Source organism: Notechis scutatus, chromosome 1, assembly GCF_049901735.1.
Source record: "Notechis scutatus isolate UNSWTSFEM ecotype Mainland chromosome 1, rNotScu1.2, whole genome shotgun sequence".
In the NCBI taxonomy this organism is placed as follows: Eukaryota; Metazoa; Chordata; class Lepidosauria; order Squamata; family Elapidae; genus Notechis; species Notechis scutatus.
In genome coordinates, this window is record NC_142009.1 from 201830146 (window position 1) to 201855958 (window position 25813).

Genomic DNA, 25813 nt, shown 5'->3' on the forward strand with positions numbered 1-25813 from the left:
TTCTTCCAACGCTTGCATATATTTAAGTTCAGCCTTTTCATTCAATATCTCACCACATCTAATTGTATGTTCCTTTTTATATATTATTGAATAAGAAAAAGCTTCAATAGTTGATATCCATGTTGGAATTTTTAAGTAATATTGTCTTTTTATCTTCTCCCAGTTCAAAAACAATGCCTCTTGAATATGTCTTCTAAAATACCCCTGTGTTTTAGCTCCCTTATACCAGAGAAAGGCATGCCATCCCAACAGGAAGTCATGGCCTTCTAAAGTCAGTAATCTACTGTTCCTTAGTGTTATCCATTCCTTTACCCACATCATACTTGATGCCTGGTAATATAGCTCCCAATTGGGCAAGGCAAACCCTCCTCTTATTCTTGCATCTTGTAACAGTTTTAATTTTATTCTTGCTTTTTTACCCTGCCAAATATATTTCATCACAATTCTATTTAAATCTTCAAAAAACTCTTTCCCTAGTCGAATAGGAATTGTCTGGAATAAATATAAAAATTAGAGCACTATTTCAAAGAACTAACCAAGATGGTTTACTAAGGTCAAAGGAGACAATGAAATTTCTTGGTCAGATAAATACATGCAATAATTAAGTCTTTAAAAGAATGATTTTATTCTAAAATGCGCAATTGCCAAATTAAGAAAAAGTCCCATAAAGCTGATGAGTTCATAGTTGAACATAAATGAACAGCATTTTCCTTTTTTTTGAAGTTCTCCAGTTTTGGTGATGTGGATGAGATTCATTGTTAGCAATGCTGACTGCGTACAACTGCTTTCCTCTTCACTATATTTCCCTACCCTGCTTTTCTTAGTTTGCAAGCTGCTAGTAATTTCACTGGCATTCTGGCTATCATGTTGTAACCTCTACAGAGTCCCACACAATGCATTTGGAAGAAAAAGAACCTGACATCTGGTACACGTTTTTTCAACCTGGTTTTCATTTTCTAGAGGTATGAAAAAAAAGAAGAAAATAGACAAATTTAGTCAGAAAATGTCTTCTGAGAAATTTCAGGTCTACTAAGCCAGTGTTTCACAACCTCAGCCATTTTAAGATGTGTGAGCTTTAACTTCCAGAATTCTCCACTCAGCATTGCTGGCTAGGGAATTCTGGGAATTGAAGTCCAAATATCTTAAAATGACTGAAGTTCAGAAACACTGTACTAAGCTACTTCTCAACTTCAGCACATTTGGAAGGAAAACTTCTCCCCAGGGTCCTAAAGCTTTAATGGCTTAAAGTAAAAAATCGGTGCCAGGAAGAGGAATAAACTACTGAAGTATCTTTTCCCCAAGACACTTCAGTCTGTTCTCTCTGTTTTTCCTTTGTTCTTCTGAACAATCAACCATCATTTCATGACTAACAAGTATATTCAACTGTCACAGGCTTGTCTATGTATATCTCCCTTATTTTCTATGTGACATATGTACATTCTTTATACTTTCAAATTTTGAAACTATCTAAAGTCTACTGTTATTCCGCTTCATGTCATGTGGATACAGTGCCACCAGGGGTGGGCTTCAAAAATTTTAGCAACAGGTTCTCTGCCCGGTTGCTGGGTGGGCGTGGCCATGGTAGGCGTGGCCTAGTCAGCCTCCTGCACCACGGTGAGGAAGGGGGCATTTTTGCCCTCCCCCAGGCTCTAGAGGCTTTCCTTGAGTCTCCAGAAGGGCGCAAAATGGCCTCCCTGGGCTCCGGGAGCTCTCCAGAAGCCAGAAACGGGCTTCTTTTTTGGCTTTCCAGGAGGCCCGTTTTTCACCCTCCCTGAGCCTCTGTGCGCGTCCTGCACAAAACAGGAAGCATGGGGACTCCTGGGAGGGGTGTGAGGGGTGGGGCCAGTCAGGAGTGGGATTCGGGGGTTCTTTGCACTATGCAGAATCTTAGCTAGAGGTTCTCCTGAACCCCTGAGAACCCCTAGCAGCCTTTCCTTGAGTGCCACAGATCTATATTTGGAGAATGATTTGTGTTATATATTTGCATACTCACCTTGGATAGGTCGGTCCGGACGGCGGGAAATTTGAAGAGCCATCATTGGCCACGAGCCGTGAGCAGCCCACTATAAAAAAAAGGCTGCCGCGGTTTCGCCGGCTTCAGGTTCTAGAGAGAATAAAGAGAATAAAAGATCAACTGGGTCTCAAGTCTTTGTTCCCACAACACAACAATTTGACTGTCAATGTAGAAGCCAAGGATAATGGGAGTTTTATACCAACTGCGGGGAAAGCTATCTGATAACATAGCTATTGAACAGAAAATTGAACTATCAATAATGACAGCAGGAACATAATCAAATAGACTATGTTTTGTTATTATTTTACAAATGACTTTGATTTATTACCATTCTAATTTTCAAGTGCATACAATACTAAGACGTAAGAAAAAACATTGATTTTTGTGGGAACATCACTATTAAAAATATACAATATTTCATTGTTTTTGAATGTATAAGATCTTCTGATTTTACATCACATGTAGTAATTTTCATTGCTTTCAGGGGGCTATATGTAGCCTTAACAACTCTAAGATGACTTAATCATTATATGAATTTTTCCAAATATTATTACTATTTTATTCATATTTTTAATTCTGTAGGCAAGGCTGGATAGTTAAACAGAGAATTAATGTCCTCAACAAATTCTATTACTATCCCATGTCTAATAGCATCTAATTGTGATAAAGTTATTCAATATCAGGAAACCTCCTGTCTGCTAATTATTGTTTAGGAGTCAAATTACATTAAGAAAAAATAAAACAAATTGTAAAATTAGCAATAGCATAGTATGAGACTTAGACTTATATAGCAATAGCACTTAGACTTATATACCACTTCATAATGCTTTACAGCCTGCTCTAAGCAGTTACAGAGTCAGCATATTGCCCCCAACAATCTGGGTCTTCATTGTACCAACGTCAGAAGGATGGAAGGTTGAGTCAACCTTGAGCCGGTGAGAATTGAACTCCTAGCAATGAGCAGAGTTAGCCTGCAATACTGCATTCTAACCACTGTGATACCACAACTCATAAATTAGTATTTCGTTAACTCTTTTTGGTTAAAAAATAATCTGAATAACATTTTTTCTAGTGAGAAGTATAGAGACTAATAGAGGGGTGTCAAATCTTGCTGAGTTAAAGACTAGTGAACTTCAGGGCTGGATGGAGAATTCTGGGAATTAAAGTCCAAAGGTCTATAAATTGACAAGGTTTGGCACCCCAGAGGTCCACCCCCTGTCCCCATGTGTAGATTTTTGGCTTCACAGTTCATTCTTCTACGATGAGAAGTGAAAATGATTCTTTAGTTCCAGTCCTTCCTAGAATAGATTGCTGAGAATATTCAGAATTTCATTTACTCCTCACTCAAAAGGGTGCTATAATGAAAATACTAGGACATTTGAGGATGCGGTAAAAATTCATTGATGGCAGAGCGAGGAATGATTGGATGGGATTTTCATGAACTTTTACCATGAAGAGGAAGTTGGGCACTTTTAATTTTATAAACATAATTAAACAGGGTTATGTGCTTTTCTAGGTATAGTATACTCATCTTGTTTCCAACCATATTCTATTTTGTGATGATTTTTTTAAAAAAATATTTTTCAATTAAAAAAGGATTTTACAAAGATTTTAAACACTGCAGAACTATAGAAGAAGAAATAGAATAACAATCTAAGAGAGTTGGAAGGGATCTTAGAGTCTTCTAGTCCAGGGGTTGCCAACCTTTTGGACCTCAGGGACCACCAAACTCATAATTTTAGATCCAGGGATCACTAACCAGTTTTGTGGGCGTGGCCTAATTTGTGGGTGTGGCTTGATGGTCATGTGACTGGCTGGGCATGGCTTGTATGTAAATATTATAAATATTTATATAAATATTGAATTTTTTATAAAAAAGAGCAACTTTTACCCAAAATCAGGCAAAGCAGGCAGGCAGATTGAGTTACTCACAGAATCACAGATTCATTCAGAAATCTATCTATCTGCCATTGGCTAGCTCAGTCTGTCACATAAAATTTGCTTGCAAGCAAACTCACAAAATTAATTCACAACACACCATGCATGTAAATATCGAATTTTTTATTTTTAAAAAAAGAGCACCTTTTACCCAAAATCAGGCAAAGCAGGCAGATTGAGTTGCTCACAAAATCACAGATTCATTCAGAGATCTATCTATCTGCCATTGGCTAGCTCAGTCTGTCATATAAAATTTGCTTGCAAGCAAATTCATAAAATTTGCTAGCAAGCAAACTCACAAAATTAACTCACAACACACCATGCATGTAAATATTGAATTTTTTATTTTAAAAAAAGAGCAACTTTTACCCAAAATTGGGCAAAGCAGGCAGGCAGATTGAGTTGCTCACAGAATCACAGATTCATTCAGAAATCTATCTATCTGCCATTGGATAGCTCAGTCTGTCACATAAAATTTGCTAGCAAGCAAACTCACAAAATTAACTCACAACACACCATGCATATAAATATTGAATTTTTTATTTAAAAAAGAGAGCAACTTTTACCCAAAATCAGGCAAAGCAGGCAGATTGAGTTGCTCACAGAATCATTCAGTGATCTATCTATCTGCCATCGGCTAGCTCAGTCTCTCAAATTTGCTTGCCGTGAGTTTGCACTGAATTTGCTTGCAAGCAAACCTTCAGTCCTAAGGGAGGTTCGGCTGTGCTGAGCCGAAGATCTAAAGACTAGCTAGAAAGCAAGAAATCCAACCATTTCCTGCTTTCTAGTTAATCTAAATCTCCTGGCACAGCAGACAGATGATGGTCGGAAAAGGAAAAATAGCAATTTAGCAGGCAAGTTTACCAGGTAAGGAGTGAGTGGGCGGGGAGGGTTCCCGCGGGCCATGTGGGCGGTGCAGCCTTGTGTTTCTGCGCAGCCTGGATTAATTGCTTTGGGGGGGTGCTCTGGGGGTGAGATTTCTCTGTGGCCCACCAAAATATTCTCATGGCCCACCAGTGGGCTGTGGCCCACCACTTGGTTCTAGTCCAACCTCCTGCTCAAGCAGGAAACCCCACTTAAAAGGTTATAAAAAGATAAAAGAAGACGAGAATGAATAACAAAAAGCAAGAAATAGAATGATAACCGAAGAAACAACTTCCAGTCTTTTCTGCAGCAGTTATAAACATGGCATTTCTACGCTGCCCTATTGCATATCATAATTCCCTTCTTCCTGTAAACAAATTTTTTTAATCAATAAATCCCCCAATCAGCATTTTTTTTTCATTTTCATTTCTTTTTTTGGCAAAATCTCCACAAAGGGTTTCCAGATTTTTATAAAAGTAATTATAGTTAGCTCCTTAATCAGCCTAATTAATTTAGCCATTTTTGCAAACACAGCCATCTTCACAATCCATTCCTTCTTTATTGGTGTTTCTGTAGCCTTCCATCTTTGTGCATATAAAATGGCCTCGCTGCAGTTACTGTATATAAAATGGATCATCCATGAGCCTTTTTTAGTTGAGTATCCATAAATCCTAATAAGAAAAGTCCCAATTTCATCTGAATGTTAATTTTTAAAACTCTCTCCATCATCATATGTATTTGTATAATTGTTGGGTTTTTTTGCTTTTTCATAAGTCCACTGTGGATGATCGAATAGAATAGAATAGAATAGAATAGAATAGAATAGAATAGAATAGAATAGAATAGAATAAGAATAAGCAGAGTTAGAAGGGACCTTGGAGGTTTTCTAGTCCAACCCCCTGCTCAGGCAGGAAACCCTATATCCGTGATGGCAACCCTATGGCACGCGTGCCAGAAGTGGCATGCAGAGCCATCTGTCCGGGCACACCAGCCATCGCCCGGTGCTCTTCCGGGTTCCTGGCTTGGTGGGTGTGGTGTGGCTTGGTGGGCATGGCAGGGGAAAGTTACTGCAAACTCTCCATTCCCTCCACACCCCGCTAACCTGCTAACCTGCTTTCCAGCTCCCTTCTCCTGTGCAGGGCAATAAAAGGAGACCCAGCTGATCATTTGGAACTTGGGAGGCAGAGAATAGATGGTGGTGGGGCCAGTCAGAGGTAGTATTTGTCAGTTCTCCGAACTACTCAAAATTTCCACTAACGGTTCTCCAGAATTGGTCAGGATCTGCTGAATACCACCTCTGTTCCTCACTGCTAAAACATGGGCAGTAATTTTATTGAGTTGAGTACAGAACTATTAAATCTGAGCTACTAAACACCAAATAAAAACTATATAATAGCAGAGAGACCAATTCTAGTGTTGATTGCATTATTGCAACTCTAATGTGGTAGTTGTAGATAAGGTGTTCCTTTGGTATTGCTAATGCCATGTTTTATGCCTCATACATAGTGATTTAATCACAGACAGTTCTCACAGAAATCAACAGAGTGCAAAAGAACATGCATATCCCATCATGCTTCAAAGTCCCTGCTGTACCAACATATATTAAAGACTTTAATGCACAACTCATCTTGGTTCGTGATGGCTGATTTTTGTCAGAGTGTATGATACAACTCAGCTTTTGAAATAACCAACCCTTCTAGAAAGCGTTTACACACTGTAGTAACTAATATAGTGTAGGACTAGGTTGCAATGAATGAGGAAATATAATATAGATATTACCCTTCAGGTTGCAGTTACATGGTGAAACTGAAAAAAAATATGGTTGGCACACTGTAGTCACTACACACTTGAATTTTTTTTCAGCTCCCACACCAAGCTCTAAAATATGGATTAGATTCTTGGTGTACCTGACAAGTGTTTAATTGCACTCAATGTGAACAAACCAACATATTTTCTTTGAGTGCTGTGTGATTGTTTTCAATGAGTATTTGCAAAATCTGTCAATGATCTCTATAAAGCTGGTAAAAAACGGATTTATATGCATAAATGCCCCTCCATGGAGAGATGCTACAATATATTAACCCTGATGCTTGAATAGCTTATAAGTGCAGAAGATGAATATTGACTGCATCGCACAATATTAGAAGATGAAAAATTACATCAGTGGTTCAGGAAGATATTTTGGAATAAAACTTATGTCTAACATATTATGCTGGCTGGCCATGCTTCATGTAACTTTAAACATTATTACTGCAGACTAAATCTGGAGGTAAATATTCATAAAGCTAAATCTCCATTAAGTGGCTAAATCATGAGATTAATTTAAATAAAAGAAACATTAGCAGATGAAAAAGTACAATATCTCAAGATAGAAAAAAATAGTGACTTTGAGCTAGAATACCTCTGTTCTCATTAAAAGTTGTGAAGAAATGAGTAACTAGTGGACAAATGGACATGGACAAATCACATTATAGATTACGTCTTGCTTGTTCTACTTCTGTTTTACTCATGATATTCTCTATCTTTTTTACCATAGCACAGAAAAGTTCTAGCTGGAGGGATAGAGAGATAGTCAGATGTTAGGAAACAACCATAGAGTTTAACTGCTTCACAAAAGACCAACTGGCTATCCCTCATTAAGAATCATTCAGAATTAAAAAATGGATTTATTTAGTAACCAGTTCCAAAATGGATGCCCTGTTGAATTGAAACTGCATACCGTTTTTTTTTTTTCCAGAAGCTTTCTATTTCTAAATAAGAAACAGAAGCAAGGTTTGGGGAGCAGACTGAAAGCAATTTCAATGATCCTTGCAGCAGAAATAGCTTTCTGTTTGAAATCAAATGGGGTTTTGCTCAGTGAAGAATTTTGTCCTTACTCTATTATAAGTCAGACATTCCTACTCACCTCGATTGCAAGGTCTTTGTTTTCTGGATCTTCTAATCTGTACATTTTATCTTTGTTAAGGAATAAGTGATCAAGGACATGTATTCCTTGCTTGGCTGGCATTGGAAGGCCACCAGGATGTTTGACTGTCAGACACATTCATGTGTAAAATAGTGACTGAACAGAGCACTTTTTTTTTTTAACCAAGCTAGCTTTTCAAACCACAATGAGCACCAGAAAGGGTGCTGCACGGTTAGCTGAAGGTTAGCTTATCGTAGTACCAACTGCTGTAACTGCATCTGCTCTCAACTAGCCAGAAATCATGTTTAATAACAAGAAAACCCACTTCGTCCAAATCCCTGTTGGGAGGGCTTTATCCTGAACAAAAGAGCCCCGTGGGTCATGATTTCCATAACAGATGCAGGATCTGATGCATGACAGCTAAGCAGAGTTTTTCCCTGCCATTATTACTCTGCATATCCATCTGCAAGGCCTAGCTCTTTCGTTTTATTAATTGTTCTTCGTGTCCCAGGCTTTGTTCTCCCAGCATGTTTTTGTGCTACTCAGAACACGGCAAAGGCCTGGTTTCCTTTAACCATAAGGCTCAAAGTGCAGCATCTTGAAATGGGGATATGAATAAAACTTTTTATCGCTCTTTTTCTCTTAGCCTCTGCCGGCCTCGTGCTTAATGATGAAGGCCAGGCTATTTCATCAATGCAAAAAGCAAAAAGAGAAACAAACAAAAATAAACCTTGAGGCTCCTTTTTTTTAAAAAAAAAAATCATATTAGAGATATTTATAGGAATTATTTCCTGTATTATTGTACCTATTGCCCATCTCAGTTATCAGGAAATAAAGCAAAAAACACTCTTAACAGGAAACTGCTAGCTTACTCTAAAACAAAGAGAGAGTTTTTGTGTGTTTCAGTTTGGAATTGAGGTTTGATGGGTAGAGAACTTCTTCCTGCGACATTCTTTTTGGAAGACTATCTATTCTTAAGATCCTTCTGCTGGACAGAAGAAGGAAAGGACAGATGGAGGCTGGGGCAAAACTACGTAATAATAATCAGGGGGAGTGGCCTGAAACACAATGGGAACTACTGCTGCTGCTACTTTACAGGCCTGAAATATGTATGTGATCAAATTTTAAACGCTTACATCTCCCTTTCTTATTCATCTCACATCCGTGCCTTTCCTGCAACCAGTTGGAAACATTAGGAGTAGGGATAATGTCATGCCCCTGTTGGAATCTGATTCGAAGGGGGAGGCCGAACATCTGACAGGGAGTGGGAGTGTGGCTCCCTTGGCTGTGGAAGAAACTGGGGAAGGGCAAAGGCTGGGCAGGGCAGGGGAGAGGTAGAGCAAGGGAGAGGGAATTTGGAGGAAGACCCAGGCCCACCCCCTCTTCATCCTAGGACACGCAGGGGGGAACGGAGAAGGGAGCAACCTGAGTTGCGTGGCTTACAGGGGGAGGAAAGGGCTCTGATTTCCTCATTAGCTGCAGCTGGGAACACAATGTTTAAAAAGGGAAGCTGTGCACAGCAAAGTTGTTGGGAACACATCGTGGATTATCTGGTATCGTCAAAGCTTATCTGACTTCCTGGCTTCTTCTCAACTGTGTGTTTTGCTGGGCTTTCAAGTCTGAAATTCCTTCTCCTGCCTTGTCAAGTTAATTGCTACAGCGTAGTTTGTGTGGATTTTTATTTACAGTTTGTATGTACGTTGTTTTCGGACTGAATTTCCTCTACTTAAAACTGTTTTTGGGAGAGTTTTTTCTTCAGCCGAAGATAACCTGAACAATGGGGGCAAAGTTGGAGCTACTAAAGAGACAATTCTTGCTTATTTGACTGTGTTGTCTTTGTGCCATGCCCTGGGTCATCACAGATAAAGGTAAAGTTTCCCCTCGCACATACGTGCTAGTCGTTTCTGGCTCTAGGGGTGATGCTTATCTCCATTACAAAGCCGAAGAGCCAGCGCTGTCCGAAAACATCTCTGTGGTCGTGTGGTTGGCATGACTAAACTCAGAAGGCACACGGAATGCTGTTACCTTCCCACCAAAGTGGTCCCTATTTTTCTACTTGCATTTTTACATGCTTTCGAACTGCTGGGTTGGCAGAAGCTGGGACAAGTAACAGGAGCTCACTCTGTTACGCGGTGCTAGGGATTCGAACTGCCAACCTTTTTGATCGACAAGCTCAGCGTCTTAGCCACTGAGCCACAGCGTCCCTAGGAATAGGGATAGGCAGACCAAAAACTAATTTTTAAAGTTGATGAGAAGATCATTTGTAAAATTCTGGCCACTACTATAATCTCTGTCTCTGTCTCTGTCTCTGTCTCTGTCTCTGTCTCTGTCTCTCTCTCTCTCTCTCTCTCTCTCTCTCTCTCTCTCTCTCTCTCACACACACACACACACACACACACACCTGTCTGTCTGTCTGTCTGTCTGTCTGTCCGTCCGTCCATCCATCCATCCATTTTATTTTTATTTATTTATTTATTTATTTGATTTGCCAATTGTTTACAAGATAATAAGTATAAGTGTATACATAGTTGTGAATACATGAAATGGGTACATATAAGAAAAGTAAAAGAAGAATAAGAGAAACAATAGGACAGGGACGGTAGGCACGTTGGTGCGCTTATGCACGCCCCTACAGACCTCTTAGGAAAGGGGTGAGGTCAATAGTAGACAGTCTAAGGTTAAAGTTTTTGGGGTTTGGGGAAGAAACTACAGAGTCGGGTAGAGTATTCCAGACATTGACTACTCTATTGCTGAAGTTGTATTTCCTGCAATCAAGTTTGGTGCGGTTAACTTTGAGTTTGTATCTATTGTGTGCTCTTGTGTTGTTATGGTTGAAGCTGAAGTATTCATTGACAGGTAGGACATTGCAATGTATGATTTTATATACCATGCTTAAATCAGACCGAAGACGGCATAATTCAAGGTTTTCTAGTTCTAGAATTTCAAGTCTGGTGGCATAAGGTATTCTACAACGAGTAGAGGAGTGGAGAACTCTTCTTGTGAAATATTTCTGGACTTTCTCAATTGTGCTAATATCAGATACGTAATGTGGGTTCCAGACTGATAAACTGTATTCGAGTATTGGTCTAGCAAATGTTTTGTATGCTCTGGTTAGTAGTGTGATATTACCAGAGAAAAAGCTACGTAGGATTAGGTTAACAACTCTTAATGCCTTTTTGGCTATGTAGTTGCAGGGGGCTCTAGCACTTAGATCATTAGAGGTGAGTATTCCAAGGTCCTTTACAGAGCTTGGGTCATCAACAAGATCTTGACTATTCAGCTTGTATTTTATTTTCTGATTTTTTTTTGCCAATATGTAAGACAGAGCATTTATTTGTTGAGATTTGAAGTTGCCATTTGTTTGACCATTCTGATACATAGTCAAGATCTTTTTGTAGGGTAGCAGTATTGTCTGTGGTATTGAACAGCTTTACATCATCAGCGAAAAGAACGCAATTGCTCTTAATATGATCACAGAGGTCGTTTATGTAGAGTATGACGAGAGTTGGTCCTAGAACACTGCCTTGGGGGACACCACTATTGACAGGTACAGAATTTGATAGGACGCTCCCAATTTTGACCATTTGTTGTCTGTTTGCCAGGAATGCTTCTATCCAGTTATTCAGTTGTCCAGAGATACCATAGGATTTTATTTTTAGGAGTAGTTTGTCGTGTACCACTGAATCAAAGGCTTTACAGAAGTCTCTGTAGATTGCGTCTATTGCTTTGCCCTGGTCGAGTTGTGTCGTCCATATGTTTTTGCAGTGTAAGAGTTGCAGATTACAGGATAGTTTTGCAGATTACAGGATAGTTTTGCAGATTACAGGATCCATCCATCCATCCATCTATCCATCTATCCATCTACCATCTTTCTCTCTCTTTCCCACTATTATTATTTTTAAAAATAACTCAAGGTGGCAAATCTATAGACAATATTCCTTCCTCCTATTTTCTCCACAACAACAACCCTGTGAAGTAGGTTGGAATGAGACAGAGTGATTGACCCAAAGTCACCCATCTGGCTTCATGCTTGGAATCTCCTGTTTTCTAGCCGGGTGCTTTAACCACTAGGCCAGATTGAGTTCTACATTTATAAAAGAAACCAAGCCATTTTTAGAAGTATTAATTCCAAAGCATAACCAGATAGTTCATTTCACTTCTTCCTAACATTAGGAGTTATAAAAACGGCACTAGCTTATTCTAATAGAAATTTAGTAATCATCCAAATGTCACAGCATCCCAAATTATATTTATTGTGTTTCTGGTGGGATTGAAAACCTCTATAAAGATTTTATGCTTTATCTTTCATTCACCATGGCAACAGATCACAGGCAGAGTATGTCATCGTTTTGAGGTTGATGAAGGAAAGGAAGTCATGATTTATCATCACAAGGATAGTAAGAACAGATGTGTGCAAATGAATGGCATAGCAAGCTACAGATCTCTATGGAGAAAAAAAGGAAATTCTCAGGAGGCACTGTGTAAGTGCCTTTGATAAAGTGAGGATATGGGGTGTCAACCTTCTCCCCAAAAGCTGCATGAGCTCAGCTTCTTGTCTATGGCCCCATAAATTAGATTTTTGACAGCATCAGTTTTGGTGAGCATTTTTTTATGGGTGTTGGAAATGGGCAAAACTTTTAGGTACATTAAGGCTTAATTAATCTTTTCTGTATTAAAAGACACCACTTAAAGGGCTAAAATCCTGGCCCCATATTTCCTGATGACATCTAGCCGCATAGTTCTTAGAGGTTACCACTGCTTCCCCTGAAGATAGATCTTGTCTGCCCTTTTTAGTGGGTCCAGCTATAGTCCAAACCAGTGGCCCCCAACTTTTTTTGCGCCACGGCCCGGTACCGGCATCACAAAATGATCCGCGGCCTGGTACCGGCATCAGCATGCATGGCAAGGCAAGCCGAGTGACCGGCCAGCCAGCCGTCCCCCGCTTCTCCCCGCCACCTTCAACTCCTCCTTTGTACCTTTGTCGATGGGCTTCGGGACGGCTTTGGGACGGTTGCTCGGCTCACCTTGCCTTGGGTGCTGAAAGAATCCTCGCGCCTTAGTTTTGTTCGAAGCCGCCCCCCCCTTCGATGAAACTAAGACGCGAGGATTCCTTCAGGACCCAAACGCCGCTTTCCAACCGGAAAAGCTCACCAGAAGCACTTTCTCATCAAAACAAGATGGCGCCCAGCAAACCAGCAGTCTGGTAGAAAATGTTCCATGGACCGGTACCGGTCCGCAGACTGGTGGTTGGGGACCCCTGGTCCAAACTATCTTTTTTTGCCCTTTTTGAATCTTTCATTTTGCGGGCAGTGCTTGCTCATCTCCATAAGTCACTTTTACGGGCTTTGGTTTTTAAAAACCTCTGATCATTCTGCTTACTTTCCTCAGGATCTGCATCTGTTGGTCAGTGTTTGTCTTAATATTTGCTGCCGAGAATTTGACACAATACTTCAAACGCAGTTTGGCCTATGCAAAACAGAGTAAAAAATCTCCCTTCTTCTTCTCTCCGTTCTGTAATAATGTGAGTGGAGCATAAGGGTGTATGAGTTTTGTTGCCTGCTCTTCTGAGGCAGTTTTACTCCAGTCTCTTGGCTAGTGGTCATTCTAGGACAGGGGTGTCGAACTCGCATCATCACAGCGGCGTCATGTGATGTATCGGAACTTCCCTTGCTAAACTGGGTGTGAGCGTGGCCAGCATGTGACGCCTCCGGCCCGAGGGCTGGGAGTTTGACAGCCCTGTTCTAGGAGATTTCAGCAGCAATAGCAATAGCACTTACTTATAGTGCTTTACAGCATTCTCCAAGTGGTTTACAATGTCAACATATTACCCTCAACAATCTGGGTCCTCATTTGACCGACCTTGAAAGGATGGAAGGTTAAATCAGCCGTGAACTGGTCAGGAGGGAATTCTTGGTTGTGGGCAGAATTACTGCATTCTAACATCTGCGCCACCAGGGCTCTCAGTAAATGTGGTTTTGATGGCAAGCAACAATGCACTTCTTTTCTTTTAATAAGATGGGCTCTTTCTTATTTCCCAAGTTATTCTGACTCCAACTAGGATATTTTACCTTCAGGGATTAAGCAAGATGGAGAAGTCCCTAATTGACCTTTTTGCATCTTATATTTGGATAGTGTGCATATTGTTCTGTTTCTCTGAATTGGTTTAGAAAAACAAATCAGACAGCCAAAGGGCAAATTTCTCTTAAAAACAAAGAATGAATGACAATCAGAGAAGCAAATTATCCCAGTTTTAAAAACACTACCTATATTTTCCATTGTACAATGCAAACCCAGCTGAGTAACATATTTAATATTATGTCAGTCTTTTGTGTTGGAGCATTTTAATTACACGAGTAATTGAAGATTGTCAAAAGAATCCCAGGACGTTGGAAGAGTGTTCATTATGTATTCGCAAGGAAAACAAAAAGGATACTGCAGCGCCATAATAAATAAAAAACCAGTTAAACTTTATTTAGGCTTATCAGAGCCACAGAAAGCTTCCATCCTTAATTACTTTAAGAAGAAACAACAGGAGCATTAGTATAAGTGATCAGACATTCGTGTCAGTCTGTCCTGTGTTTTATTCTGTAAAGTGCTATGTAGGTTTCTCTAAGAGCAGCAAGACAGAAAACAATTCATATTCCATGCAACTATTGCAGAATGCTTCCTGAGTTTTCAATCCTTTCACTGTTTATGCAAAATTGTTGAGGGGAGAAAAATGACAGCAGAGTTCAAGAATGCGACACGATAATATTTTGAAGCAGCAGAGAAATGTATCATCCTTTGTAATAGAAAGGTAAATGACGTGGTTGATCTGTAATGATTCATTAACTGACATATAGTATACATGCCATCACTTTTCCGGGCATTTCAGTTTTATATATATAGCATTTTAGCAATAGCAATAGCATTTACCGCAGCACTCTCTGGGAGGTTAACGGTGTAAGTCTTATTTGCATATTTTCCTCCAATAATCTGGGTCCTCATTTTACTGACCTCAGAAGAATGGAAGGCTCAACTTTGAGCCCCACCAGGATTGAATTCGAGGCTCTGAGCACAGTTTGCCTGCAATACTTTAACCACTACACCACCGGGGCTCAGTATATGAAAGCGATGATCAAGAATATACAGTATAATCCTGTTCCTACTCTGCACTATTCAGACAAGTGAGATAAGATGTGGGTTAAGAGATTTCAAAAAGGTGCCAGTGGTTACTTAAAGCAGATATGTCCATCTTCCCCAGAGAAGGAGGTTGAGCAGGAAATGAAAGCTAGGATCTTGAATGTCAACCTTGCAGGGCAATCCAGACAGGAAGCATGCCCAGATGAACTAAATATACTTTATTGTAAGGTTACATTTACAGAATCTTGTAAGTCTGAAATTACATTTGTCTCCCTCACCTCCTTTACAGCACAAGAAACTTGGGAGGGTCCATTCTGAAATGTTTGCCACACACATATTCCTATTCTGAGCTAAGCTGCCTTCTATCAGACTGGCTGTAGCTGTGGAACTTCTCACTGTCTCCTAAAGTCATTTCCACATGCCATTACAGCAAGTTGTATTTTTTTTTTTTGACAAGGACTCTATTCAACAGATTGTCAAGCCCAAAATTGACATATGTGTAGCCATTTTAGTTAGGCTTAGTATATATTCTTTTTCTTACTTTCTTTGTGGCAGTCATGGGGGGAAGGGTTTCGGGGTTGCCACATTCCTAAGCGGGGGAGGAGTGGAGATAGAGTTGTTTTGGCTAGGTGATTCTTCTTCCCGTGGGAAAACGAGCTGTCCATGCTTCGGCCCCTTGAGGTGGAGATTTATGACATCAAGCAACGTTGAATTATTTATATTGGAGAACGTGACTTTTGGGGGTTGTTTCTAACTTTTAACATTGTGGGGTAATTCTGGGTTCTATCAGATCCAGAATTACCACAGTCTTTGCCAATTTGATGCTTTCCTAAATAAAAGAATTTGTCTTGGAAGATGGACTTTGTTCTTTAATTTTTAAATGGATTTCATCACTTGGAAACCTGACACAGGTTCAATCCCTGTGACCACTTCAGTCTGAGTTCCAATTTGTGACTGTGATCCACAGTAACTCTAACCGCCAAGCACAGGTCATCCTCGACTTCTGGCCACAACTGAACCCCAAAATTATGTTGTTAAGTGAGTTTTGCCCCATTTTATGACTTTTATTAAGGGAATCACTCAGGGGTGGGATTCAAATTTAACAACTGGTTCTGTGGCTTAGTTGGTGGGCGTGGCTTGGTGGTCATGTTATTGGCTGGGTGTGGCCAACTCAATATTGCTCACATCGAGGCACGCATCTCCTCGCCTGGCCTTTCATGACTGTGGGAAAGCTACAACAGTCGTAAGTGTGAAAAATGGTTATAAATCACTTTTTTCAGTGCCATTGTAACTTTAAATGGTCACTCCACACAAGCAAAGTACCAGTAAAGAAGGGGGAAAAAACCTCCAGAGAAGTTCCTGAGACAGGAAGTCCAGTCCTGCCAAGAATGTAATAAGGGTTAATGGAGAGGCAGTTTCTCTAAGCAACACCAGAATGTTTCCTTCCTGCCTTCTTTACAGGATTAGGCCAGTAATTTCTTCTAACAACCAGTTCTCCGAACTGCTTAGAATGTTAACAACCGGTTCTAGCGAATAGGTGCAAACCGGTAGAATCCCACCTCTGGAATCACTGCAGTTGTTAAATTATTAACATAAATTATTAACCTTGTTAAGGGAATCTGATTCCCCCCATTGATTTTGCTTGTCAGAAGGTTGCAAAAGGGGATCACATGACCCTAGGATACTGCAACCATCATAAGTATGAGTCAGTGGCCAAGCTTCCAAACTTTATTCATTTGATCATGGGGATGCTGCAATGGTCATAAGTGGGGCAAACGGTCAAGTCACTTTTTTCAGTGCCGTTGTAACTTTGAACGGTCATTAAATGAACTGTTGTAAGTCGAGGACTACCTGTAAGTGGGAGAATAGGGGGCTAAAGAGCAGAGAAGTACTGGAAATCAGAATCAGAATCATAAAAAAGCCACTACCACCACCAAGAAACTTTAGAGGACACTATCAAAAGACTGACATTCAGCCATTTCATTCATACTGCATGCTGTTCAGAAGTTTTAGCCTTGAATTGGTTCCTTAGATAAGAAGAATTAAGATCATACTTCTAAAGCCATCTTTCTCCTATAAGATACTTTCTTTTCTGGCATTGGATCTGTAGAATTAATAGCCCTTTGGTTCTATTTCTGTGGGACTGATTTACTGGCACTTAACGGTGGCTGAATAGCCTCTCTCTTGCTTTCTGTTTCCCTGAAGGTCAGAACAAAGCCTTAAGGCAAATATTTCCCTCCAAGTTTTAAAATGAAGAGCAGCAAAACCTGATCGAAAAGCCTCTGCAGGAGCTACAGGGACTAGAGACAAGCATGCTAGATGACCACATATGTTTGCCTCTTCCTTTTAATGTTTTAAAACATTAAGATATCACTAAACTAACCACTCTACATGCAGTCATGTAACCACAATAGTACACGATGCAGCAATTTCCCTAGAACTGGGTATACTCTTGGCCAAACAAAAATTGGACTTTAGTTACAACACTTCTTTTTTCCCCCCAGCAGAATTGTTATCTGGAAGGGACACATGTGGATCCATTTTGCTGTTTGTTGACTAAACACAGAAAAACAAGGTTGTATTATTTATTTTTAATGCAGAGAATCATAATACCCAGTGATCAGAGGTGGTATTCAGCAGGTTCTGACCAGTTCTGAAGATCCGGTAGCAGAAATTTTGAGTAGTTTGGAGAACCAGCAAATAGCACCTCTGACTGGAGATTTTACAGTATCCTTTCCCTGCCATGCCCACCAAGCCACGCACACAGAACCGGTAGTAAAAAAAAAAAAATTGAATCCCACCACTGCCAGTGATAGCTTTGAGTATGAACAAGCGCAGGAAAGGGTATGTGTGCGCTTGTGTGTGAGCGTGCATGTATATGAATATATTCTGTCCTTCCTTTTTACAAAGCTGTTGGTCTTGAAAACAATAGCTCTTTCAGAATTTCTGTGCGATCTCCCTTCCAAAATGGCAACCTTTCACCCTATGCCCAACAAAGAGGGGTGGTGACATGTGCACACACCAGATGGGGGCCCAAAGTAACAGAACCAGTCAGGATTCCTTCTGAAAAGCAAACTTACAGTACACCAGCTGTCTAATTGCAAGGTTGCACTTCATCTGTTAAGGCTGCCCAACTTGACAGAGAAATAAAAAGTCAAAGAAAAGCATGTATTGTTTTCTCAGGCAAGTTCAAACTGGAGATGGAGAAACAATGGCATCATTTCCTTTTCAAAAGAAAACCAAAACCCCTAGACAAACATGCATGAAAGAAAAGAAAAATCCACAATTCAGATATTCCAATGGCCCAACCAAAAATGTAGAAATCATCCTTATTATTTTATCGCTCATCGGTGAGGAATTTTACAGAATTGAACTGTCATAATCTAGTACTTTTGATTTATGTCAAGAGGATATAAACTTTCAATTTTTCATATGAATTGAGTCCTGAAAAGACTGATCAGCATATCTTAGATAACTTATAACTTGTTATACAACATACAAATTGTATGTCCAGACTGAAAAATGAAGAACATTTAGATATTTGAACCAGTAGAACAACTGCCTACCTACAAGTCAGTAGTATTTACTAGGCTTGTCAATAATTCCCAAGAACTTTTATTCACTGATTGTATTATAAAAAATAGATGAAGTTATCGTCCAAAATGTAACAGAAAAAGACACCAAATATAGCAATTATTATTTAATCAAGAGCACTTTTTCATTTATTCTGGCATTTCATCACTTGTTGCCTGACATATATGTTGAATATTACAGGCAGGGCTCCATTTAACCAAAGCGCAATGATTTCTGATCACAGTGAATGTAATGATATAAATTATACAATAAGTCTCCTGAAAGTTTCAGTTAATTTATTCAGTTCAATTTACAAAGTTTACATTGACTGCTAAAATGTAAACCAGATCACAATTTATATTAGGCACAGCTTTAACACAATTTTAAAACCCCAGAAACAAACATGACTCTTCTTCTGATGTCACATGAATTTGGAAACAGACTTAAGAGAACTTGCAGAATGCTTCCATTCTAGTATCTTTATTCCCTGTTACCAGGATAAGGCACCATCCCTGAAGCAGATACCTGGGCAGCTCCCTCAGATTCTATATCTCAAGACATACAGAAAGACATCCTCTAAGTCTAGTAATCTGTACTTATACCCTTTCCAGATATCTCTTAGAGTCTAAGAGATATCTGGAAAGGGTATAAGTAAAGATTACTAGAATATAAAAGCAGTAAATATGCAAAAGGAGCATTTGTTGGAAACCGGATGTGAACTGTTTCAGGCACTAACTTCCTCATCCACGGGCAAAACTGTAGAACTATGGAAATTAACTAAAGCTTTGGACCCAAACTTCATGGAGTCCCTGTTTTCAATTCTAAGGCAGAAAAATGTTGAACGGTTCGTGAGGTTTTACTTCTAAATTTTTGTGGACTCTGATCACCCATCGTTTTTTCTTTCTCTGAAGCTACTTGACTATTATCAGGAGCCTTAGCTTTCCTCTGGTTCCACCATCTCACAGCTGCAAATATCAAAGCAGCCAGAACTATAAGTCCAAAAATAATTCCAAAAATAATTCCAACAACGTTGCCAGATCCTGATGCTGAACCTGATCCCAATTCCACCGTGGGAATTGTTTCTCTTTGGGTTGGGTACATTGGAATGAACGTAGTCTCATCTACTTCTGGAGGAACAACAACGGTAGGGGGAACTATTGGGGGGACAGGGATTGGAGTGCCTGGTAGAGGGGGAGGAACTGGTAGAGGGGATCTAGTAGTTGCTTTGGTAGTTGCTCCAGTCTTATCACAACGTGGAAGTGAAGGCTTCCATGTATTATCAGCATCACATCTAACCCAAGAGTCCCCTACCAAAGTATAGCCAGGATTGCATTCAAGTGTTACTCTATCACCATATGTATAGCTAGGTTTATATATAGTTCCCAATCTCCCGTTTGGGATGCTTGGTTTTGCACACTTGACTTTTCTACATTCAGGTGGTGAATTCCACTCTCCATTCCTACCATCAGCTGCAACTCTACAGGTAATTGTTGACTTTCCAATAAGGGAATAATCAGCATCACACCGGTATATAACAGAGGAGCCCACAATATATGAATCTGTAGAATCAGCATCATACCTTCCATTGGAAATTGTAGCAGGGCGAGGACAAGGAATCTGTTCACAGAATGGAAGGTCTCTGTGCCACCTAACTTCGCCTCCTCTTAGAATACACTGAAGGGTACTTTCACCTATCATTCTGTATCCAGCATTGCAGCCCAAGGTTACTGTTTCACCAAGCCGGAGATCATCTGACTCTAATATTTCTCCATTCTCTAAATGGGGAACTGGACATCGCTTCCCTTGACATAATTCAGTAACCTCTGTCCACGTTCCACCTGGAGAGCATGTCAAAGAAGGACGCGCCCTAGGTATAAATTCATAACCTGGGATGCAAACTAATCGTAAAACAGTTCCAGTATCATAGCTGTCTTTTAGGGTTTCTGAACCTCTTAGTGTAGACCTGGGGGGTAAGGTTGGGGTTGGGCAATCGCATAAAACAGTTGAAGACAGGAACAGCAGGACCAAGACAACTGTCGGGACCCCACCGGAACAAGAAGAAAGACCCATCGGAATACCTAGAAAATCTGGAGACACATCCTCTGACCCTATAAACAAAAATAGTTGAGGTTTGTGGAAGAATTGAAGCTGTTTGACCATTAACAAATGTTTTAAGCAAATATTTAGAAAGCACTACAAGCAAGTGGGTACATAATACCAATTTTATATTATATTTGTGTCATAATATAAATATATAATGTATCTGCCACAGCTTCAGCTAGGTGTGACCAATTTCTTGGGAGTCTGCAAGAACAGTATAAATATAATATATATATATATATATATATATATATATATATATATATATATATATATATATATATATATATATATATATATATATATACACTGTATATTAACTATACTATATGTATATTTTATACTATATTTGCAGACTCCAAGAAACTGGTCACACCTAGCTGAAACTGGCAGAGACATTTAGCAGACAAAGCTTAGCAATTTAGTCTATTTTAAACTTTTGTCTTTTTATAATTTATAACTAATCATATTTGAAATCTTGCATTTTTATTTTGTCATCTTTAGAAACTCCCCATCTCCCTCATAGTATGAATATACCGTTTCCTGTTGTACTGGGGCCTTCCCCTTGGAATGTTACCAAACATGTTCAAGAGTGCTTAACCTGGCTTTGCAAACCCGTAATACATCTTGGAGAGCAAAGTCCTCTAGTGTCCTGCTTGCAGAGATTGGATGAACGAACCCCATCTTGAGAAGAAACAGAAAACAGAAAACTGGCAAGTTACAAATGGGAGGGAAACAGCTGTTCTCTCCTACAGACTTTTCTCCTAGAATATGAGGACCAAAAATGAAAAACCACCACTTTTCTGCTACAGGGACACGAGCAGCTTTGTACTCAGTATGGGATCTTCAAAAGTCCCAACGTACGGGGGTGTCATTTTGTAAGGGACACCCCGCACATAACATTTGAGTTGACTCTCACCAGAGAAATGTTGCAGCAGGTGGTGGCCCACTGGCAGGAACGCTGGCCATGTAACATATCCTGAAATCAGTGGCAGAAAATGTCAAGAAAATGACAAACACTGGTGGCCTTCTTCTTTCATGACATCATTCCCTTCCCAAGCTACCTTTTGGGAATCTAGGCCTGGCCTGTTCTGGTTAGCTGTGGTGGCTCTACATGCCTGTGATTTAACTGGGCATATAAGGCCTCCTGAGAGAAATTTCTAGGGAAATCCTTTTCAAGGACCCCACACTTGTCCTGGTTTCTCCCAGGACGCCTCCAACTGGAAGCCCTCTGCTCCAGGCTCACTAGAACCTCTTGGTACATACCTCGATCCTCCAGGGTCCAGGTCTCTCTGACAGGCCTCGGTCACAGCTCCATTTACATCTCCTGCTGGGCAGCTTCTGGTCTCCAGGGCCTATACAGCAAAGACCAGCTGCTGCTGGACCACTTAGGTCTCTGCTTCCCTTCTGCTGGGCCTTTTCTCGCCGGCTCTGCATAGCAATATCAAACCAGCACTTGGCAACATTTTGGTAAATAAGGCTGTGCTTAACAATCTTTTTAGGGGCGGGGAGATCCAAAGTGGGCAGGATTATTTATGGATGGTGCTAGAGTTTGAGCCTGATTTTGTAGATTCTTCTCTTTTTAAAGGTGATTTTTTTAAAAATTGTGAAGATGGCTGAGTTTGCAGAAATGGCTAAATGGACTCGTTTGATCACAGAGGCAACTACAATTACTTTGATAAAAGACTGGAAATCCTTTATGGACTATTTTGAATCATACAATCATTCAACCTCTGAGGAGATTAGATTAACAAAGTTGGAAGAGACCTTATAGGTCATCTAGTCCAAACCCCTGGCCTCCGCCCAAACAGGAGACCCTACACCATTTCTGACAAATAGCAGTCCAATCTCTTCTTGAAAGTCTCAAGTGATGAAGCTCCCACGACTTCTGAGGGCAAGCTGTTCCATTGGTTGATTGTTCTGTCAGAAAATTTATCCTTATTTCCAGGAAATAAGGAATCTCTCCTTGTTCAGTTTTCATCCATTATTCCTTGTCTGGCCTACTGGTGCTTTAGAAGATAACTTGATCCCTTCCTCTCTGTGGTAGCCCCTCAAATATTGAAATATTGCTATCATATCTCCCCTGATCCTTCTCTTCACTAGACTAGCCAAGCCCAGTTCCTGCAACCGTTTATCATATGTTTTAGTCTCCAGTCCCCTAATCGTGCATAGTAGGGGGCGTGCATAAGCGCACCAACGTGCCTACCGTCCCTGTCCTATTGTTTCTCTTATTCTTTTATTTTTCTTATATGTACCCATTTCATGTATTCACAACTATGTATACACTTATACTTATTATCTTGTAAACAATTGGCAAATCAAATAAATAAATAAAATAAATAAATAAAATCATCCTGGTTGCTCTTCTCTGCACTCTTTCTAGAGTCTCAACATCTTTTTTATAATGTGGTGACCAAAACTGGGTGCAGTACTCTAGGTGTGGTCTTACTAAGGTTTTATAGAGTGGTATTAGTACTTCCCTTGATCTTGATTGTATCCCTCTGTTAATGCAATTTAGGATTGCATTGGCTTTTTTGGTTGCTGCTGCACACTGCTGGCTCATATTTAGCTGGTTGTCCACTAAGACTCCAAGATCCCTCTCACAGTTACTGTTATTAAGCCTAGTTTCTCCCAATCTATATGTGTGCTTTTGGTTTTTCTTGCCTAAGTGTAGAACTTTACTTTTCTCTACATTGAATTTCATTTTGTTAGATAGGGCCCAGTGTTCAAGTCTGTCAAGATCCATTTTGCTTAAAGTGGATACAAATGAATAGCTGATTTAGGGGTTTGATTAAAAAAAAAAAGTTTGTTTATGGGAAGAAGGGAACTGTGGAAGAATGTAGATGGTAATTGGTACATTTGTGGTACTGCAAAGATTGCAAGTTGCCTCTGTAAAATATATTTCTTGGTCTTTTGTTATTCACCACTTCTTTTACCATGTTGTGATCTTTTTCTATTTCTTCTTTGTTTCTGCGGTTTTATAACTTTGTAAAATTTTCTTTTAGGTGATATTTCAGAGCTCAGGCTAGCATTTTCATTTATTTTGCATCTCAGGAGAAGACTAACCTGAGAGCAAGTCAGTGAGGATGCATGAAGCATCAGTTGGAATGTAGAACTGGAGTGGAAAATGCTACTCAGCAGCTGCAAACCAGTGGAAGATGCTGCAATTGTTGTTACACAACTCTGTGAAGAAGTGAGCCAGGAAATGAAATTAACCGCTGTGGGCCTGTCTTTTCAGGCCTACTATTTAACTGACAAGCACAGAAGTGTGAACTATTATATTTCAAATGCATCCTCAAGGTGATTGGAAAACTTGGCAGACCTCAGTGTGAATGCTGGAATGCAGAAGGGTTAGTTTGGAAAGATGTTCATGGCTGACATTCTCGGGCCTTGCGAATGTAAATCAAAAAGCACAAAGAATCAGTGGGGACTGATCACATAATATGTTTCTCAGTCTACAGGATGTATTGTTGTCTGTGCATCAGTCTCAATTCCTATGAAGTTGGTGGAGAGCCTGGAGTGTTTTTATAGCTGCAGGCAAATCAAGGTCCCCAATCTAGCTTTCCAAACAATGATGAAAGGATCATCTTTCTGTTCCCTTTGTTCTCAGGAAAAGATATGGTTCTGTAAGGGTATAAATGATGTATGAAATGTAAAGAAAAGCCTAGCCCCAAATGAACAGAGTAAAGGAAGCACTTAATGCTTTAATGTGTTATTTATCTATTTGTTAATTGGCACTGTCTTTATACAAATTGCCTTTGTGAAGCAAAAACAAAACCTCAAGAGCCTAATAAATAATCCCTTATTTCACTCACATCTTTTCTTCTCAGGCAGATGCATGTTCTCTTTCCATCACACCAGATTTGTGTGTGTGTGTGAGCACGTGTGCGCGCCTTCTCGAGGGTCCCTTCTTTTTATCCATCTGACATATTTCTTCTTCGCTGATGAAAAACTGTGGAAGAAGCACACTCAAAATGTTCTGTCTCTGGACAAAACATTGAGAGGAACTCCAGAACATTCTGTTCTTCCTGAATACAACACCAGGATGGCCATCCTAGGGTGGTCCAGCAATTTTCCAGAAGTAAAGCTTTCCAGAAGAGGAAGTGGTTTTTGACATGAGCAATTACTTTCATGGCACACAAAATTATTTCTCTTTGACTGGATTTGCAAAACACACTAACCCGTGGTTAATTGAAACTGTACTGTATTGAACGAACACGATTCCCTGAATTCTTCATACAGCACACAACTGAACACAGACTATAGTGAGCCACAAACTAACAAAGCCCATCTCATCTTGATCTGGCACTACAAAGCCAGCACTGATTACAAGAAAACCATAAAATTAGCCTTTCTAAACCTTGAGAAGTTCTCCATCCATGTCATTTTCCAGCACACAGGGAAAACCAATTACTGCCAAGTTTTGAAAATACCGTGAATTGAATCTGGGATCTTTTGCACAGAGAAAATGTAAGCTAAGCTGTTCAGAGGATGAAAACGGTGTGATTTAGCTAGTTTACAATGTGAGATGAGCCGACCATAAGTTTGTAGAAACATCAAACTCATTGCACTGGGAAGCATGACTGGTGACATGGGTCTGGTGAAAAGCATGTTCAATTGGTTGCAACTTCACATGAATGTATGTGATGCAACGGTCCTTACATTCAAAGAACAAATGTTGAGGGATAGCCCTGCAAAACCTAGTGTTGACAGGAGATGATGATGATGATGATGATGATGATGATGATTGATGATGATGATGATGATGATAGGAGCAGTAGCATTTTGGTCTTAAACATTTGAAATGCTTCAACTGGAATTAAGTATCTCAGACTGTTATGTTTCAAGAATAACTCTTTTTATTTGATTCTAAATTACTTGTGAGAGAACCAATTAATGTAGTGGTTGAGGTGTCAGATCCAAACAAGAAAATCATGAATTCTAGCCTGCTTTGGGCACAAAGCCAGCTAGGTGATCTTGGGCCAGTCACTCGCTCTCAGCCCTAGGAAACTAGCAATGGCAAGCCACTTCTGAAAAACCTTGCAAAGAAAATTTCAGGGACTTGTCAAGACAGTTGCTTGTCAACACTGACTCAAAAGCACTGATAAATAAATAAAAATACTTACTGGTTTGACGATACCATTAAAATCCTGCCGAGTGATCCTCTTTCTACAGTCACCTTTTTCTGGCTCCCAGAGTCCTCTAAAAATATTCTACAAAATATAGTTTGTAACAAGGCAAGAAATGAGGATTCAAGGTAGCATTTATAGAAGCAAACTTAATGAACAAAAATTACG

At 39.8% G+C, this 25813-nt stretch overlaps 1 protein-coding gene across 3 annotated transcripts; it reads right to left on the minus strand.

The window, feature by feature from the left end:
• Nucleotides 1–539: 539 nt before the first annotated feature.
• LOC113420259 (membrane cofactor protein-like) lies at nucleotides 540–21957 on the minus strand. 3 transcript variants are annotated; one of them, XR_015747157.1, is made up of 3 exons: nucleotides 21783–21957; nucleotides 1994–2104; nucleotides 540–956 (listed from the first exon to the last, which is right to left on the minus strand). XR_015747157.1 is itself a non-coding variant. In XM_087953549.1 (2 exons), exon 2 carries the CDS (start codon nucleotides 20484–20486, stop codon nucleotides 19215–19217), a length of 1272 nt encoding a protein of 423 aa, XP_087809675.1. In that variant the 5' UTR covers nucleotides 20487–20524; nucleotides 21783–21957; the 3' UTR covers nucleotides 19047–19214. The 3 variants fall into 3 exon arrangements, 2 of the variants coding, with proteins under 2 accessions (XP_087809675.1, XP_087809683.1); XM_087953549.1 differs by lacking the exons at nucleotides 540–956; nucleotides 1994–2104 and adding an exon at nucleotides 19047–20524; XM_087953557.1 differs by lacking the exons at nucleotides 540–956; nucleotides 1994–2104; nucleotides 21783–21957 and adding exons at nucleotides 19047–20524; nucleotides 21436–21530.
• Nucleotides 21958–25813: the final 3856 nt, after the last annotated feature.